Source organism: Talaromyces amestolkiae, assembly GCF_001896365.1.
Source record: "Talaromyces amestolkiae strain CIB chromosome Unknown scaffold11.1, whole genome shotgun sequence".
Classification (NCBI taxonomy): domain Eukaryota; kingdom Fungi; phylum Ascomycota; class Eurotiomycetes; order Eurotiales; family Trichocomaceae; genus Talaromyces; species Talaromyces amestolkiae.
In genome coordinates this window covers 558,429-575,998 of record NW_024468047.1, presented here as the reverse complement: position 1 = coordinate 575,998, position 17,570 = coordinate 558,429, and the positions used below count along the sequence as shown (strand labels likewise).

General features: G+C 45.5%; 5 protein-coding genes across 5 annotated transcripts; 1 reads left to right on the top strand and 4 right to left on the bottom strand.

Moving 5' to 3' along the window:
• Positions 1-138: 138 nt before the first annotated feature.
• BHQ10_006150 (uncharacterized protein) lies at positions 139-1,258 on the bottom strand (the record flags this gene model as incomplete). The annotated part of the gene is made up of 3 exons (XM_040878705.1): positions 139-424; positions 482-911; positions 967-1,258. The coding sequence occupies 3 exons, from the start codon at positions 1,256-1,258 to the stop codon at positions 139-141; spliced, it is 1,008 nt and encodes a 335-aa protein (XP_040734654.1).
• A 1,120-nt stretch (positions 1,259-2,378) lies between these two features.
• BHQ10_006149 (uncharacterized protein) lies at positions 2,379-2,849 on the bottom strand (the record flags this gene model as incomplete). The annotated part of the gene is made up of 2 exons (XM_040878703.1): positions 2,379-2,674; positions 2,738-2,849. The coding sequence occupies 2 exons, from the start codon at positions 2,847-2,849 to the stop codon at positions 2,379-2,381; spliced, it is 408 nt and encodes a 135-aa protein (XP_040734653.1).
• A 2,683-nt stretch (positions 2,850-5,532) lies between these two features.
• On the bottom strand, positions 5,533-7,225 carry BHQ10_006148 (uncharacterized protein; the record flags this gene model as incomplete). Its single annotated transcript, XM_040878702.1, has 2 exons — positions 5,533-6,551; positions 6,598-7,225. The coding sequence occupies 2 exons, from the start codon at positions 7,223-7,225 to the stop codon at positions 5,533-5,535; spliced, it is 1,647 nt and encodes a 548-aa protein (XP_040734652.1).
• A 7,331-nt stretch (positions 7,226-14,556) lies between these two features.
• Positions 14,557-16,042, top strand: BHQ10_006147 (uncharacterized protein; the record flags this gene model as incomplete). Its single annotated transcript, XM_040878701.1, has 2 exons — positions 14,557-14,967; positions 15,020-16,042. The coding sequence occupies 2 exons, from the start codon at positions 14,557-14,559 to the stop codon at positions 16,040-16,042; spliced, it is 1,434 nt and encodes a 477-aa protein (XP_040734651.1).
• Positions 16,043-16,123: 81 nt separating this feature from the next.
• On the bottom strand, positions 16,124-16,915 carry BHQ10_006146 (uncharacterized protein; the record flags this gene model as incomplete). The annotated part of the gene is made up of 1 exon (XM_040878700.1): positions 16,124-16,915. The coding sequence occupies one exon, from the start codon at positions 16,913-16,915 to the stop codon at positions 16,124-16,126; it is 792 nt and encodes a 263-aa protein (XP_040734650.1).
• Positions 16,916-17,570: the final 655 nt, after the last annotated feature.

Genomic DNA, 17,570 nt, shown 5'->3' with positions numbered 1-17,570 from the left:
TTGCTTTAACCGCACAGCGAGATTTCGGGAGAAAGTTGCCCAGTCCCAAATTATGTTGGAACACGCATACATCTCTCAGCACATACAAAAACGGATCAAATTCGGCCCAGAATATCTTACTGATATGTTTTCGCAATACTAGGGAGCCACAAGTACTCCACGGTATCTCATTTTACCATCCCTCAGCTTTTGCATAGCATCCTGGACACCTGTAAGGGTCATTGGGAACTTTTCAATCTGCGGCTTGATCCCGTATCTGGCGGCAAAATCCAACATAGTTCTCATACTTGCAGTGGCTGCAACGCCAGACCCGATAATGCTGAAGTTCCCGGTGATCAGGTTCAGTGGCGTGACACCATCCAAGTTTTCAGTGCTGACCGTGAGGGGGAAAATCTTTGCCCCATTGGCCAAGATTGGATAGTACCTGAAAACCGCAAGTGAGCACTTATTAACGATCAAACAGAGAAACATCAAAACTTACAACGGCAGATTTGGGTTAACGCTTGTGGTGATCATTAGAATATCCAGGGGACGGATGGAATCCCACGACTCCACATTTTTGGTAGCGTGGAACTCCGATGCTCCAAAGTCAAGCGCCTCCTGCTTCTTTGACTCCGTGCCTGAGAACACGACAACCTCGAGTCCCATTTTGGAGGCAAACTGTATTGCCATGTGTCCTAGACCACCAATCCCGATGATGCCGACGCGGTCTCCAGGCTTCACTCCGGAGTCGTATAAAGGAGTCCACACGGTTGCTCCTCCGCACATCAGGGGGCCAGCATCCTCAGATAAAAGCGCGTCGGGGATCTTGTACAAAGCAGAGATATCCCAAGCTAATGCTGTCCCAAAGCATCCCTGGTCCCCGTCTGCAGTACCGTAGGAGGTGCGGTTGATACATAGTGTCTGGCGACCTGTTGACATCGTCAGCATCAGCGGGTGAAGTTGCCATCACCTCGGCCGGCATACCTGATACGCAGTATTTGCAATGACCACAGAACTTGTGGTACCAGCCCATGCCAACTCGATCCCCAACTCGAAATTCTGACAAGTCTTGCACGGAAGACCCGATCTCGGTGATAATTCCGATACCTTCGTGTCCAAGGCCCTGATCAGCGTGACGGTAATGTTCATCGGTGCCACAAACACCACAGTGTGTTATCTTAACACTGACTTGGGTTGGTCCCAGATCACGATGACCTGCTGCCTCAACCACCTCTCCATTGCCGGAGCCTTTAAAATATGTGAAGTCGATGCCCATGGTTGCAGACGAACTTTTTCAGCGGAGCTTGGGGAAGAGAAAGAAAAAGAGATCTGCCTCTTCTGAAAGACTTAATGGTTTTTGATTGTGATAAAAGTCGTGGCTCTGTTGCTCGTTTTATATGTCAATTTGCCTCTCAGTTTCTTCTAAATTATATCATTACTAAGAGACGGTAACTACCACGTATTCAACTAAGGCTGCGATCTCCACATTTGACCGCATGCGTCGCTTGGTGTGATGAGAGATTAAGGTTCCTGAAGGTCCCGGTTCTAAATAAGCCTTAGATGGAAAATCACGGAGAAGGTTTTTAATTAATTAAGCTTTGAGTCTAGGGCACGAGGGGCGCGAATTACTTACACGTAGTCATCATTACTGATCTGACATTTACAATGACATATATCTTGTTCTCATACTGTTTTTACAGGTTTCGTTAGATTAAGCTAGTAGATGACCTTGATAATCATTTTCTCCAAGCGTGCAGTATCCTATTTCCAACATATACCCGTCCAGTATGGAAGAGAAGGAGTGGAATTGCTTACCTATTCAACTGTGTCGGCGTACTCGATTCCTCTCCGGCCGGCCGGCTTCTTATCATGTCATTACGTACCTGGGTATGGAGATCCACATTTGACCGCAGGTGGTTAGATTAGCCAATGAGCAGTTTAAAAGTCTTCAATTTTGGGTTTACTATAGATTGATAGATAGCCTAAGATAGGCCTGCTATAACCAATCAGGTATCGCATGTTGGGGCTTACAGGCACAGACTATTGCAGTAGTATTGCTAAGCCCAGAAAGACCCCGATCCAGCCAATCAGATCGCCAGATACTCGTGATTCTTGATGCCCTAAAAGTTGCTCATCCAACCCTAACACAAATTGATACAGAAAACCCTACTTATGCGCATTGGATTGATAACATTGAAGGCAATGACAGGTCACCTTCACCTATCCGGAACAATAATTTCGTTTATTTACAATTACACTTGCAGAGAGACTGTAAGCTTGCGCCGAAGGTATAAGTTGACGCCCTTACCCTAACATGCCATGAGTATTTTTTCCATCTCACACAAAGAATTTTGTTTATCAACACAAGAACAATTGTTTAAGACGACCGACCGCGATCAATTCGGTACATGTGCAACAACTTCGATTTCAACCCGCATGTCATCCTCGCCGAGACGAGTAACGCCGACGCACGTCCAAATGGGCTGATGATCCGGCATGTATTTCTTAAAATTGCGGACCATGGCAGCTATAGCCTCATCATTAATAGGAACGTGGTAAGAATTAACGCGGAAAACCTGATTCCAGCCTTCGCCACCAGCATCCCGGAGGTTATGTTCAACGTTGGCGAACGCTTGGTCAATTTGAGCGTTGATTTCGCGGAAGAACTCTCCAGTCTCACGATTCCATCCACCTTTTAGAGATTCAGAGATTCAGCAATATGAAGAAGAGAAAATAACTGAAGCGGAATGCTCACCCTGGCCTGCGCATTCAATGCGATCGCCAATTCGGACAGCTTGGCTGTAGCTGAACTTTTGCTGGTTTCTCTCACCGACACCCTTGTAGGCAAAATACTGAAGATGAGACATGGTGGAGGATATTTGGGCAGCTTCTTTCGTTGGAAACAGTTAATAGAATTTTTTTTTCCAGGCATGATTCAAATGCATCAACATTTGAAAATGTTGCTTATAAATGGGCCTGAAAAGCGGAATTTGACTTCCGCTTCAACTCTGCCGTGGTTGGCCCTCAAGTGGGCATTATCGAAGACTTGCGATTTCCTTTACCAACCGTTAGTATTAATATCCAATGATTTAATCGTCTGAAAAACATTTAATCAATGCAGAGGAAGACAATGGGGCACGCATCTCGTTTAAGTTACCAGCTTGTGCGTACAGTCAGCGCTTAGACACTTTCGCTTAGGTAGGTGTTCCTCCGCGACAACCCGCTGGTATGCCCTATAGAAACTTTGGTTTTGAATCCCATATTAAAGGGATACGGATGGTCGTTTGGCTGAGTTTGCCGTGTGACTCCAGACATTTGATGAGTTGTGAACCTCGACGTCGTCAAAGAGCTTCCGAGGCATATGCTTTATGGCCTTACTATTCCTGGAGGGAAGCGGATCTAAACGAGGCATGTACAAATATGGAAATACTTTCTGTCGACTATCAACACTTACATACGTCCCTGTTTACATATTTATGTACGTATACTCTCTGATTTCACTCACTTGACTATCCCCCCTAAAAATACATGAACATGCACCTGATCAATCCGCCGTAACAATGTGACACATACAATCAATATCCCAACCGAGAATCTCGACACTCCGAAGAGAAAATTGTGATTAAAGCACTCTTGAATAAGGCAGCACTAAGTATATTTCGACAAGACCAGTGCTTCTTAACAATTCATAGGCTTTCACAATTGGCGTAAATTGGTAATCGGTCGTCACCTTACACATGATAAGTATAATAATTACTCTAGAGAGAGTCGGTGACTATTTCGCTCTTCGTTATAGATAGATCACATTTGCCTGTTCAATAGTCGTTGCAGATGTTGAGTTAGCTCTAGAAAAATCGATGATGATAGGCTTGTCACATGCATCGACCAATCACACCTATATTATTGTCGATCTGAACTTCAAGCTATTGTAAGTGATACATGTGTACCATGTCTGCACTTTGCAAAGTGCAGCAGCATCGAACCCAGATTTGAGGGCTCATGGGGTCATCTTTTTACACCATTTGCATTTTACAGCGTCGACCATTGGATAGAGGGTTAATGAAAAGAAAACCAGAGTATATCATCATACTTACCTCAATACGTCATCCCATCTGTTCGAACTCTGTTCTAACCGACTTGTGTCTCGTGTCATGTAACGTCTTACACATGGCAAACAACAATAATCCTGAGATGTGTAATGTGAACAAGATGTGCCAACGAGCAAGTTTCTCCTGAACCCAGATTTTTGAAATTGATAGCTCGCCTAGTCCTGTGATGGTTATTCGCCTATACTTACTTTATTAGGCAATTTATTAGGAGTATTACGTTCTATTTCCACCCCTGGACCAGGAAATCCTTGTAGTTTAGCCATGTTCGAAACTTTCCAGACAATTAACGAATAATCCTTGAGTTTCAATTCTCTCCGCATTCAGTGACGTGGTTCGAACGGAGAAACATTGTGGAATGAACCTGGCTTTGCCCCTTGATAGAGAAAAGGAAAAAAAAGTTGATGACATGCATAATCTTACATTCTATTTCTGTTCGTGATTTGCGGTATACCTAGGTACGTGTAGACAATTTAACAGAATGAGAGTTATCCACCGAAGTAGGTTTTACGTCCCCATTGACATACAAATTGTTACCTTCGGTAGGATATAAGTAAAAATGCCTTCGAATGTGCGATGATACCAAGCGAGGGGCTATCATATCGTCTGATTTACCAGTCATAGAACATAGACTGTGGCGATTCAGACAAACGTGTCTCCTAAAAGTCGAACTTTAATTCTTATTGAGAACAATTAAACATTACCGGATGCAGGGGACGGTTCTTTATTATAAGTCTCTATTGATTTCGATTGACAGATCCATACAAACCTTGAAGGAAGTCCGTATCGGGGTTTTGAGCATATATAGAGATGTACATATCATGCTCGGCATTGTTAGTGCACTTAGTGCTTGAGGGACCTACATAGAGATGTTTCGCCTTTTGTTGAGTAAACTTTGAGTTCGAATCAAGCTGTTCAAGATTTCAAGAAAGACGAAACTGTTGGGGAGAAATAAAATGATGCGTATCAAACGCCAATTGTCCGCATCCATGCAGAGCGTCATTCAAAGTCCCCATCTGCAATATCCGCGCCCATATCCATCTCATTTCCATTATTCATATCCATATCCTTGTTTTTAATACTTCATGCTCACATCCACATCCGTTTTCATAATCCATTCAAGATCCCCATACCGGTGGATCTGTATACCCACATTAGGTCCCATTCCCAAATGCCATATCCTGGTCCAAACTCCACAAGTCTCGAATCTTTTTTAATGGTATTTTCCTTTCTTTTACCATTTCCCCGATGCCCCATCAAAATGAAAGACATATAAACCCAGCGAAGCTGAGGTAACAAAGGATTGAGAAAGAAAAGAAAAAAACGAAAAACACAAGAAAAAATAATTATCAAATACATGTGTTTCTCTTTGAATCGAGAGACAAAAAGGGAAGAAGAATACCAACAGGTAAGTTGAGAACCAATGACTGACGTCGTTGTCTTGCTATGGTTTGATTGTGCCTACAGCCTGAGCGATGGGATGAACAGTATCGAAGAACTGGTTGATAGTTGAGATGACTTCCTTCATCGAGTTCTTTCCTGTCGACAAACCGTTGACGCATAATCCGAATTTTTGGTTTACAAGGGTTCCAACAAGGACCGCAGCTACAGGGCTGGAAAGGATCCCTTCGTGACGATGAGGTTGGCCAACACCTGGGAAAGATAATGCCCATGAAGCAACGCAGTGCTGTTCTGGCAGACCGAGGCTTATTTCGAGCTGTGCCAGCATACCCATACAGTTGCGATAAATCAATCGAAGTTGCGAGTCCCGATCATGTTGCTGAATCTGAGCGGTGGCAGCGAATGCGGCAGCAAAGCCCGTGAAAGTCGGTGAAGACTGACTCTGTTGTTCCGGAGTTACGGTGGCCATCAATTCGTGTAGGAGATAGGAAAGGATGATATGATAACTGCCCACCAAGCAGGTATAGCAGTTGATGGTGGCTAATATCAGGGAAACTTGGACGTCTTCGAAAGGTGTTCCCTGCCAAGATGATTGACCAGACGAAGTTGTAAATGAAGCAACGGGACTGATTTGAGGGGGCATGGTAGTATCTCCTCCTGATACCAATATCGGCTCSATCGCTGAGCCCGGTGTTTGTTGCACATACGAGGGGCGCCGTGAGTTGACAGGCGTGTGAATCTGCGGGATAAAAGGGTTTACCGCCATTGAGCTGGAAAGTACTGTCGCCATTGTTTCCAGACCGCCATCGACGAACACTCTCACAGCTTCAAGGAATTGTTGTGAATAACGCAACACAGTTCGTGATGCTGAATCGAGGTTGTTCAAGGCGATGATCGCATCCATATTTCCGAGCATGGTGAGTTCTTGCGCTATTAGGCTCTGGCAATCTAGTAGATGCATATTCATATCAAGCAATCTTCGCAGATTCTCTTGATCCCACCACTGCTCTCTATCGTCGAGGCAAGGGAACGCTGTAATGAGTCGCATTAGTTTTTCGTCAACTGACACACAAGTCATTGAACTATGACAGACGGGTTTAAAGCTTACGGTCATCAAGCTCAAATCCATCCGAAACTTTACTGCAATCACTCTCAGGAGTCCAATCCTGCTTTCTGGCCATTGAAAATGACGTCGCCTGCGATGGTGCCTGGTGCTCGTGCTCATTCTCCATCGAAGGAGGCGTTATCAAGCCCGAAAAGACAGGCACCGTACAGTCTTCAAACCCGCTGTTGACTTGATAGCATTCTTCCGACTGGAAGCCTAGTCCCACGATTGTCATTCCATCTGGAACTCCTTCATGGTAGAAGCCGACGGTGTTGTCCATCGGCAGCTGGTCAGGTACGCCTGGCGATGATGGTCCCCCTTGCGTACGGTGGGGTGGGTGCCTCATCGTGGCTGTCTTTTCGGGCCTCGTGATTGTTAGAACTCTATCCTTCGACTTCTTCTTACCCACAGGACGATCCATTGAGCTGATGGTGCATGCTATACGTGCCTTGCGGCAGCGCTTGCATGGCATGAGAGAGGGTCTCCAGATGTCCCTCTCGCATCGCAACTTCTGCATACGACAGCGATCGCAGGCAAAACGGCGCGGCTGCTGGACTACTTCAGGGTGGTGAAGAGGATGTTGATAATGATGACGTCCTTCTAAAGGAGCCAAGTGACTTTGGGCGATCATTTTTATTCGGTTGTCACTGGATCCTTCTGGAATAGAGTTTTTGTGGGCTCGCAACAGAAAAATCAGCAGCAAGAAATGAGTGAGACAGGTGGGTTGAGTTGTGAAAGAAGCTGCCTAGACTTGGAAAGATAAACGAATGTGAGGCTGCTTGTTCTTGAGTAATGTGGCTCGCTGGCTCTTCGGCACTTTATTCTTTTCCCCTTTGAGTCGGTTTATTGCTGGACCAGAATGATCAATTTATTTAGGGAAAGGAGAAGCGTCGTGGGTTAAATATAGAGAGAGCTTGCAACGAATGAATAGTGTCATCGGGAGGGGAATTAAAAAGGATTTCCCTGGGGGTGGCGTTCTAGGCAAAAAGAAAAACACACATCCGTGACGTTCTTGGATCCTGACTAGCGCTTCAATCTGTCAAACACAACTCAAGATGGAGTTCCAACTTTCCAAGATCTCCTTCCGATCGTGATTGAGTGGGCTCTCCGTATAGGCTGAGAACTTGTCTCCATGATAACCTTACTGGTTCATTCGACGAGAAACATCATTGGCACGCTCACAAGGGATTCTGTCGACTCCCTATTAACCTTGCAGCGTGGACTACTACGGCCTTGTTACATGGAGAAACTATAACTCGCATTCGCACTTAGGATGCAGGAGAAGTGCTAGCTTTGAAAGCTAGATACGTACTGACGAGGACCCGCTCATAGTAGCACATCCATGCATAATCTTGGACGGTATTATCATTTCCACTCTGAACTATCCATACACTTTCCTAATTACTGACTTGCTCAATTTGGGCCGCCTAATGTTTCCCGGATAGGCCAACACTCTAACCCAATCGGATGTTTGCGACGTCCTTGGGCCAGTCAATGGGCGGTGCAAGAAAATCCATTCGAAGAGCGCCGAATGAGAGTCATGCCAGCAGCAGTTTTTGCGCCAGCCACATTCAGATCCAACATGTAATGCAAGCTTTATCCATACTGCTAATCAAGAAACATGATGTGTTAATGTTTCCCGCTAAGCTTCCCAAGACTGTGCTCCCTGGTCGTTCTATCTATTTTCGTTCCACCAGTCTATGTTCAATCTCATTGTTGACTTGTCAGACAGGAACAAGCATGGGCCAACACACGTCCATAACAGCCCAGGGAGGTGGTTATCTGTCGGCACCCGCGTTACTTTACAGCACCAGTGTCATGTGCGGCAACGCTCGTTGATTGATCAATGCTGAGTGCTTAGCTTGATCAGTGCGGATCTGCAGCGAGCCTATTTGCAGGATCGTCAATAGCGTCTGAAATTGACCGGGGTGCGAGGGGATTGTGGAAGTACTACGACGAGCGAGCAGAAGAAAAGCCTTGTTGTCATATAGCCTTGGGTGCCCAAATGTACAAAAACGACCAATTAATTCTTAATTCTTTGTCAGTGTCTTACTCGAGAGATATCTTTAAGCAGAAAGTTCTATCTATAAAAGGTTCTGAGATGAATTTGAGACGAGTCTGGCAAATCTAAGAGGAGAACCGGTGGGACGAGATTCTGAAGGTGCTCGTCGTGCAACCCGAAGAAAACAAATTATAGCCTATAACAACAATGTGTACTCAAATTACCCGTCACCATGGTAAAACTCAAAGCATAATTGGCACAAAATACGAAGCGGCGGTGTCAAAGCCGTCAAATCAGCGTAAGGTATTAATGGCTGACATGAGGGTCTTCGCTGTATTTCACTGACTGATCTGCAGCTAACTGTCAATGGTGCCAGCCACAAGTGACTGTTATTCAATTGGCTGTGCGGGCTACTGAAAGGGAAAACGAGAGAAAAAAATAATATGCAAGTATGCAAATACTTACGTGCGCGAGTACGAAATTTTAGGTCTGAGGAAGAGCGTGTGGTCGTGTCACTTGCTAGCGACGCCACTGATAAAAGCCACGTTCTGTGCGGTGTGATTGTGTGATTAAGCTTACCCAAACCTTACACAGTCTACCACGGACGTGGTATCCATAGGATTATGACAGGTGGTGTGGTCAAAAGACAGTCAATGAGTTAGTGCGACGAGCTAGGAGCGTAAAAAGCCGCAAACTAGGGCTAGCAAGGTGGTGTGGGGGGAAGGGTCCAGTCAAACGGGTCTACATTTCCAGTGCTAAGGACACCCGAGCGATATGTGATGGATAGAGATGGAACACTAGCCACTGCGATACATACCATGAAATCTTTAGTGGAAAATTCGTATTCTCCCTGTGAATATTGCGCCCGCAGTCCGCAATACGATATACCCGTAGTCTAAGCGATTCGACAGCAGGAGAAAAAGACAAAGGAAAAAGAAAAATGGGGGATGGGAAGAAAAGAAAAGAAACGAAAGACAGCCACGGAGTTAAGAAACAAAAGGTCGAAAGGTGTCTGTCTGAATAAGGAACAGAGGTTCCAGCTAAGCCCTGACGAATCTCGGGAAAGCCGCGCGCTAGCGGGACGACCAAGTGGGGCCGTGCTTACTATGTACGATCTAGTGTGGGGAAGCAGATGATCAGCCAATCGAGTCGTCAGGAATTTTTTGGGGCAAGATGTACTACTACATTGTGCAATTTCCGGCATCATATGGAAAATACTATATAAACTACGGAGCGGAAGTATAGCCGTGGTCACTAGGTGTACGTAAGTACCGGCCCCATGATGTAGCATTGGTTGGTTACGAGCTGGCCGAGGGAGCCGAATAAATCCGTGGGTCCGGTAATATAGAGCCACCCGCAACAATATAGACCACTATACTCCATGGCGCAGCCAGAAAGAAGAGCGAACCTCATCTCGATGCATTATATCCACACCATACCGAAAACCAGATCTGACCACTCGTCGACCGAGATCCAGCGGACGGTCTGTGCTGAAAATAGACGGGACGAACCCAAATTTAATTGAGCCCAATTTACGTATTTCCAAGAATAAAAAGCAAAACTACATCATGCAGCTGTCTCGGGGAGGTCAGACAAATCAGAATTTGATTATCTTAACTTACAGTCATGAGAAAAAGAAAGTAGAAAACAGATCTTCCGATCCCGTACAACCCCGCTATTGCTGCTGCTTCCACCAGAATGCCATTTTTGCATGCACTGGGACCACTGCGCAATCAGTGCAATGCATCTGACACAAATGATCTCCCATTCCAAGGTCCAAGTTAACAGTAAGGTTGTCTTCTGAGCCTCCGATTGGGTTTTTCCCAATTTGGAAGTCAGTCAGTGCATGGTTCGTTCCTGAGTCAGCCCTGACCAGATCTAGGACTGAGTAGACCATTGAAAAAAAGTACATCTCTAATCAGTAATTAATTCATTGTTATAAATCACTGTAAATGGATCTCAGATTTCTTATACTTACCTCGGTCTAACCCCTCTATGGATGCATATACGAAAATCAGATGCCACTGAGGGGCACAACGTCAGCATCTTCTTTTTATATGGCCATCTACAAAGCATCTCGCATCCTTGAATTGGGATATCAAATGCATAGCACTTGGATTATTATGGGCTGAAACGAGCCAATCGCTGGTTTGATGTACATGTACTTTTCAAGCAATTAATAGAACTCGTATGAATCTTGAGATCTGGGCTACAGATCGCGGCAAATCTCCTCCGTCCAAGATTCGCCACTAGGCTATGTATGTATCTACCTACTATCAGTAAGATAACGCAATCCAGGAGAATCTCAGATACTCGGAGTAATAACGATGAATCAAATGATTCAAGTCTCCTGACAGATCGTGCCGTGCACAGTCAGATCTTACGAAAAGCAGATTCCGCAATGTCACTAGTTCTATGTTTATGAAACAGTGGGTCATCGGATTTACTTACGAGCTATCTGCTACTACTTGAGTCATGTGAAGTTTGGTCATAGCTTGGGTTCGGCGGTACATGTATGGTGATATATGACATGTGTGAACGGTGCCCTAGGGTTTACTCGACTAGCTTTCGCGCGGGTAAGAACCGACCGTTCATTTACCTCAAGGCAGGCACAATGGTTGTTGCGTCTCCTGAACTGATAGTAAGAAGTTTTATACATTGTTCCTGATACCGAGTCTGAATAATCTTAATTGTGTTCCGCAAAGGGCTATATTCTGCATTTCCGGTATCAACAGGATGTATTCTGTAACAAATAGGAGACGAGCGGTTGGTCCTATCTGTTGGTGGCGTTGAGTCAAGATTTCGATTTCTGCTCTAATTGGATTAGTCTGCTTAGAGTTGTCCACGCTTACGCAAAGCTAAAGAACTGTCATATGTGCGGCCTTTCTTCTCTCCCACTACTATCATGGAAAGCACAATTGTAATTGACGGTGAGCGAGATGACACCACTATAACAGACTAATTTAGTGCTCATGTCGTGTGAATGTATGCCGAAGAAATTATAATCAGAATTGACTCAAGTTTACTTTTCGAAGTTTAGATTAGAGGCTCCAATCCCAGAGTTCTAGTATATCTAGCTAAACATACCTAGCCTATATTAAACAGATTTATAGGTACCTGGCAGGGATACAACTACGATAGGTACCGAAAAAGACATCCTGGCCTGTCAAATCTCTTAATTAACAATAGACATGAACGCCGCTGTCACCGTAAGTGGACATTGACGCGACAAATTGGAGCAGAAAATTCATCATTCTGCAAGTTGACATATGTCAATTAATTGGTCACCTCAGCTGGCTGTTCTCATGCAAGTCCATGAGACATGTCCAGCCAGACTACAAGACTCAATTATCTGACGATACTCGGAAATGCACCTCTTTTATCAGATTTCATTGGAGGATAATACTACTCCAGATGCGGATAAGGGCAATAAATGACAGACAAAAAGGGGCTTGACTATCTTGACATACTCATCCATGTAGATGCAGTGCAGTGTTAATACCTAGGTATAATTGGGATGAGCTGCAGATCTAGTACTTCGGTAGGTACCAGTGATATTCTCATGCAGTATTACAAATTGTTTCATTCCATCAAAGGACCTTCAAGCATCTGCATCTATGAGAAATCCGGTGACGCTAACCTTCGTGTTACCACATACAATCCCTGCTCCTTCCACTGAAAAATTGTCCATCTGTATGTGCGGTTCATCCTTGTATAGTTATCCTTATACAAGACGACACTCATAGTCGGAAAATTCTGGTGTATCTAAGGTTTTTGCTACTCCGAGTTTTGCCTGCATTCATTGCATTAGTCTAGGAATACGAGGACTAGGTTACCTCAGATCTACAGACGAGCCTCTGAAGGTACTAAAAATTTTATCCGGCACGCTTACGTAGCATCTGCAGTACGTATTTCGAAAGTTTTCTGCTATCTTCTCTACTGTCTACCAACCATTCATCAGAACTAGACAGGTATTGGCGACAACAGATTAAGCCGCATATGAGATGGGAGCACAGAAATTGGAAGAGGATGATGGATTTAGGTAATAACTTAGCCATTGCAATCCATATCTGGCTATGTTTCTCGTATACTGACTCTGACTGTCGGACAAAGCATGTGCTCAGACGAGATCACAAGACTATTATTCCCTTCCCTCATTTGTCTTTGTCACTCTTGTGTTGCTAGAACAGGATTCAAAGCTTTTCCATAAAAGGCATTGATGCGAGATCAAAAATTGAGATTTAGTCATTGAACGAAATTCGGGCTGCTTTGGGTAATTCGACCGCATTCTTCACGCTTGCCGTTCTTTTCTATCAATAAGTTTGTTTAAACGAGCCATGATGAGTTGGAAAGGTCTTGATTGAAATACCGATTAAGTGTTACTCTAGTATTCTCTCTTCAAATGCTCAAAAAATGATAGATAGAAAGCGTGTACTTTCCCAAATCAGTTAACAGAACCTCAATAGCAGTCGAAGATCTCCAAGCTAATGGTCTGCACCTAGCACGAATTTTCTAGGTTTCTGTTAATTTCAAATGACCGAGTCATTTGGCCAATGAGACACTGATTCCTATACATTTTGATCATTTCCGCCTGCCTCGCGTTTCAATGCTTCACTAAATGAAGCCTCAGATTCGGTGTCATAATGCTGAATTCTCAATAGCTATGGAGATCTTGTTTCATTTTACATTCTGGTGTAACTCAAATTCCAAATCCTCCAAATCCTTCAGATTGAAGATTAATATCCACGAGTGGTATGAAAATCCGAGGCGCGTATGTTGCAGCATGAAAGGTTGCTCTGTGACCCCATTTCATCTCAAATCCAGCGGGATGGTTCATCGATCTGACTGAACGAAGCTAGTTGTGTGATGTAGGTGCGTAAAATCCGGTGTATTGTCTCAGAGGTTCATTGAAAGATGACCTATGTTGTGGTTCCCTCTTTTGACTGTCGTACGACCTTCTGCTTCACTAAAGGTGTTTCTAACGAATCAACTGCTTTTGAGGTTTGGTTCAGAGTACGAATAGACTCAAAGCTAATCAGGGCATAGATTACGACACGGCATATGCTGTCTCAGTGATTGTGCGAACTCAATGCGCTCAAATGTTGATTCGGTGATCGCATATCTCACGAGACTAGCAGTGAACTCGGTCATCTGGCTTATCTGTCCCTAACCGATGCAGTATGACAAGGCTTGGCTTGAGGATAGCGATATCATCAGTTTGAGCAAGTGATCTATTGAACTTTGGACTTCTTGTGTAGGAAGTGTGAAGCTCATGTAACCTGCATAGATCTAAGGCGCGACTTGATTTTGCTTCAAATGATGTCCGCCTCCGATTCCTAATATTGGCAGTCCACGGTGTCTGTATGAGTAAGTAAGCTTGCTCTGAGTCCTTTAGATGTCAAACATCATGAAAGTCCTTTCTCCTTTCGGTGCGTATTCGCCTCGTTCTAAATGGGACCATTGACAGGGTGGCCTCTAGGTCGAAGCTATTCTCTGGACCGTCTTCAATCTAATCTCAATTAAGATAAAATATCAGTGAACAAAAAACAGTCGGCATAATCCTGCGATAGAAAGTCACTTTAGATATCATCGCAAGACAGACTTAGGGCACATTATTTAGGGTTAGCTAGGGTAATCATACAGACCATTGATTGGCTGAACTAGAATAGAAGCTGTTTGCGGCAGAAAGCTCACCGCCCTGGAATGTATCCCACATCGACGTAACTTTTCTCGCGCAAACTCAAGAATGAAGAGCTTCAGATATCTAGATATTCTGGGCCAATTGGCTTCATTGTTGGTTGCAGACCTATAATTGCATTCTTGTATATCTAGTGAGCAGTGAGAAATTGTGGGTGAGTCGGTTGAAGCCTTTTTACTGCATTTAGTTCTCAATAAGAATCATGGAAGTGCTAACAATCGATCTCACGCGCAGGTTCCAATTCCACCTGTATCCTCAGAAAATGGCAGCCACCTACATGCCACGGCTACACCATATCAAGGGCATTTCGTTCGCTTCGAGAAGAGCTTATTTACCGCAAATCCCTCGAGCCACTCCATGCTTCAGCAAACGATTCGCGTCCACTGAAGCGGAACCAATCGCTACAATAACAAAGAAAAATAAGAAATCGCCAGTCCGAAAATTCATATTCCGCACTTCGCTGGCTGTCGTTTTACTTGGTGGATATCTTTATTTCACCGATACTCGAGCTAGCGCGCACAGATATATCGCCGTACCACTTGTGCGTTGGTTGTATCCGGATGCGGAGGACGCTCATCACGCTGGTGTTGCGGCGTTGAAGGAGTTATACAAACTTGGTCTACATCCGCGCGAGCGCAGCTCTCCGGATCTAGATGGAGAATTAGGGACGGAGGTAAGACACACTCTTAACATTTTTGCGTTGAGTTCGTAACTCATACAATTAGGTCTTCGGCTACACCCTTTCCAATCCCATTGGAATCTCAGGCGGATTAGACAAACATGCCGAAATCCCTGACCCGCTCTTTGCCCTCGGTGCAGCTGTTGTTGAAGTCGGAGGCACCACTCCATTGCCTCAAGATGGCAATCCCAAACCACGAGTATTCAGGGTAGTTTCGCAATCAGGAATGATTAACCGATATGGTCTCAACTCCAAGGGTGCCGATCACATGGCCAAGGTCCTGAAACAGCGTGTTCGAGAATTCGCATATGCCTGCGGATTTGGTTATAGTGATGTCGGGGAAGAGCGCGTGTTGAACGGCGAGGCTGGCGTGCCGCCGGGAAGTTTGAATGAGGGCAAATTGCTTGCCGTTCAGGTCGCAAAGAATAAACTTACACCGGAATCGGATATTGCTGCTGTCACGGGAGACTATGTATATTGCGTCGATCGACTTGCGAAGTACGCAGACATTGTGGTCGTGAACGTGTCGAGTCCCAACACTCCAGGTCTACGGGGACTGCAAGCAGCAGGACCCCTGACCGAAATCCTCAAGGGCGTCGTAGGCGCCGCAAAACGTATTGACCGCAAGACCAAGCCCTTCGTCATGGTCAAAGTCAGCCCCGACGAAGACTCCGAAGAACAAGTCGATGGTATCTGCCACGCGGTCCGAGAATCCGGCGTCGACGGCGTCATCGTCGGCAACACGACAAACCGACGGCCTGGCCCGCTACCTAACGGATATGCTCTATCGTCTAAAGAAAAACAAACTCTGACCGAGACGGGCGGCTATTCTGGTCCGCAGTTGTTTGAGCGCACGGTAGCGTTGGTGTCCCGTTATAAGCAGAAATTAAGTGACGCGGAGTCGCCAAAGACGATATTTGCGTCGGGTGGTATTACGAATGGGCAGCAAGCACAGCAGGTTCTTGATGCGGGTGCGTCGGTTGCGATGATGTATACTGCTATCACGTATGGTGGAACAGGCACCGTCACACGTGTGAAGAATGAGCTTCGAGAGCTGAAGAAGACATAGAGTTGAAAATTAGCATTCTATATGTATCATTATAAATTATTTTATTATCATCCACGTTACGCAGTGATGTATTCGAGGAGACTACGACAAATTCTCCTCAACCTCTCTGACAACCTTCCTAACACCCTCGACCTGATGCGCAAACCTCCCTAAAAACATCCCATCAACAGCCTTGCCCAAGCCGCCTGCACTCCACAGGCCCGGTCCAGCACTTCCACCATACAAAACTCTAACGTCGCCTTGCCTCTTTCCAATCACAGCTCTTATTCCTGCGACAACAGCCGCAACATGGTCAACACCCGCCGGCTGCGGCTTTCCGATAGCCCAGACAGGCTCATATGCAAAGATGACTGGCGCATGATCCGGCAACGCTTTGAGCACAGCACGGATCTGCGTTTCGCATTCCCTGACTGCCAGTCCGACAGCTTCAGAGGCGACTTGGCCCGGCGCACTCAATTCACCAATACACACCAGCGGAATCAGACCCTGTCTCGATACCGCAGCCGCTTTTTTACCTGTGATTTGATCTGTCTCACCAAACAAATCCCGACGCTCCGCATGCCCCAATTCAACAAGCGAGGCACCAATCTCCCGAAGCGCCAACGGCGAAACTTCACCCGTATACGCGCCCAAATCCTCCCAAAACGAGTCCTGACCACCCAACAGAAACGGCGGTGGCACACCCTTTTGGTCCTCCGTTGCAGGTAACTTCGACTCCCATTCCCGAATAATTTCAGCACACGGGTAGATGGTCAGAAAATCCGGGATCAGGGCTAGGAGTAGCTTTGAGCGGTTTTTGGCTAGTACGATTTCGTTTTGCGGGTCGAGGAGGTCGCGCAGATACTGGAGGGTGCGAGAGGGCGTAAAGTACATTTTCAGGGAGATTATGAGTAGCTTTTGCGGTAGGACCGGGTAGGTCGCTGTGGTCGCCATAGTTGTTCTGATTCGCTCTACTGATAGTTGGAATGATATCTGATCCTTCGTCGGTCAAGAATGGCCAATTGGTTTGCGCGTCGAGAGTCTTGAGTCGTAAGATCTGATTTAGGTGAAACCCCTCGGAGCAGAACGGATGAAGTCGATCCTGATGGTTGGCTATTGTCGCAGCGATATGAGCGATAATCTTGTTGCCGTTATCCACAATGATGTCAATTACGATTCGCAGTACTGTGCTCCGTGGACGGTGTGTGCGGAGGGATGAGCAAGTAATCTGCGAGATTTCGCGATCCTAGAGATGATCGGGTCAGATATATGTTTCAACGGACATTATTCTTGGGCTGATTGCATATGATTTCAGAGTAGAATATGTACCTGGTAGGCCGTAATGATAGCGGGGTTGCTGGTATGAAATATGGAGAGGCCCTGGCCCGCTTTTCTTAGGCCGTGGAGAGGTGGAATGGATAATCTGGGGCGGAAGTGGTTTCTGGGGATGTGCGATGTTCAATGAGCTGTGCCTTGACTCTTACGGTCTGGGAGAAATGATTTCGAAGCTATCCTAGAATGCTTTTACCGTCTCTGGGTGTCAAGGAAC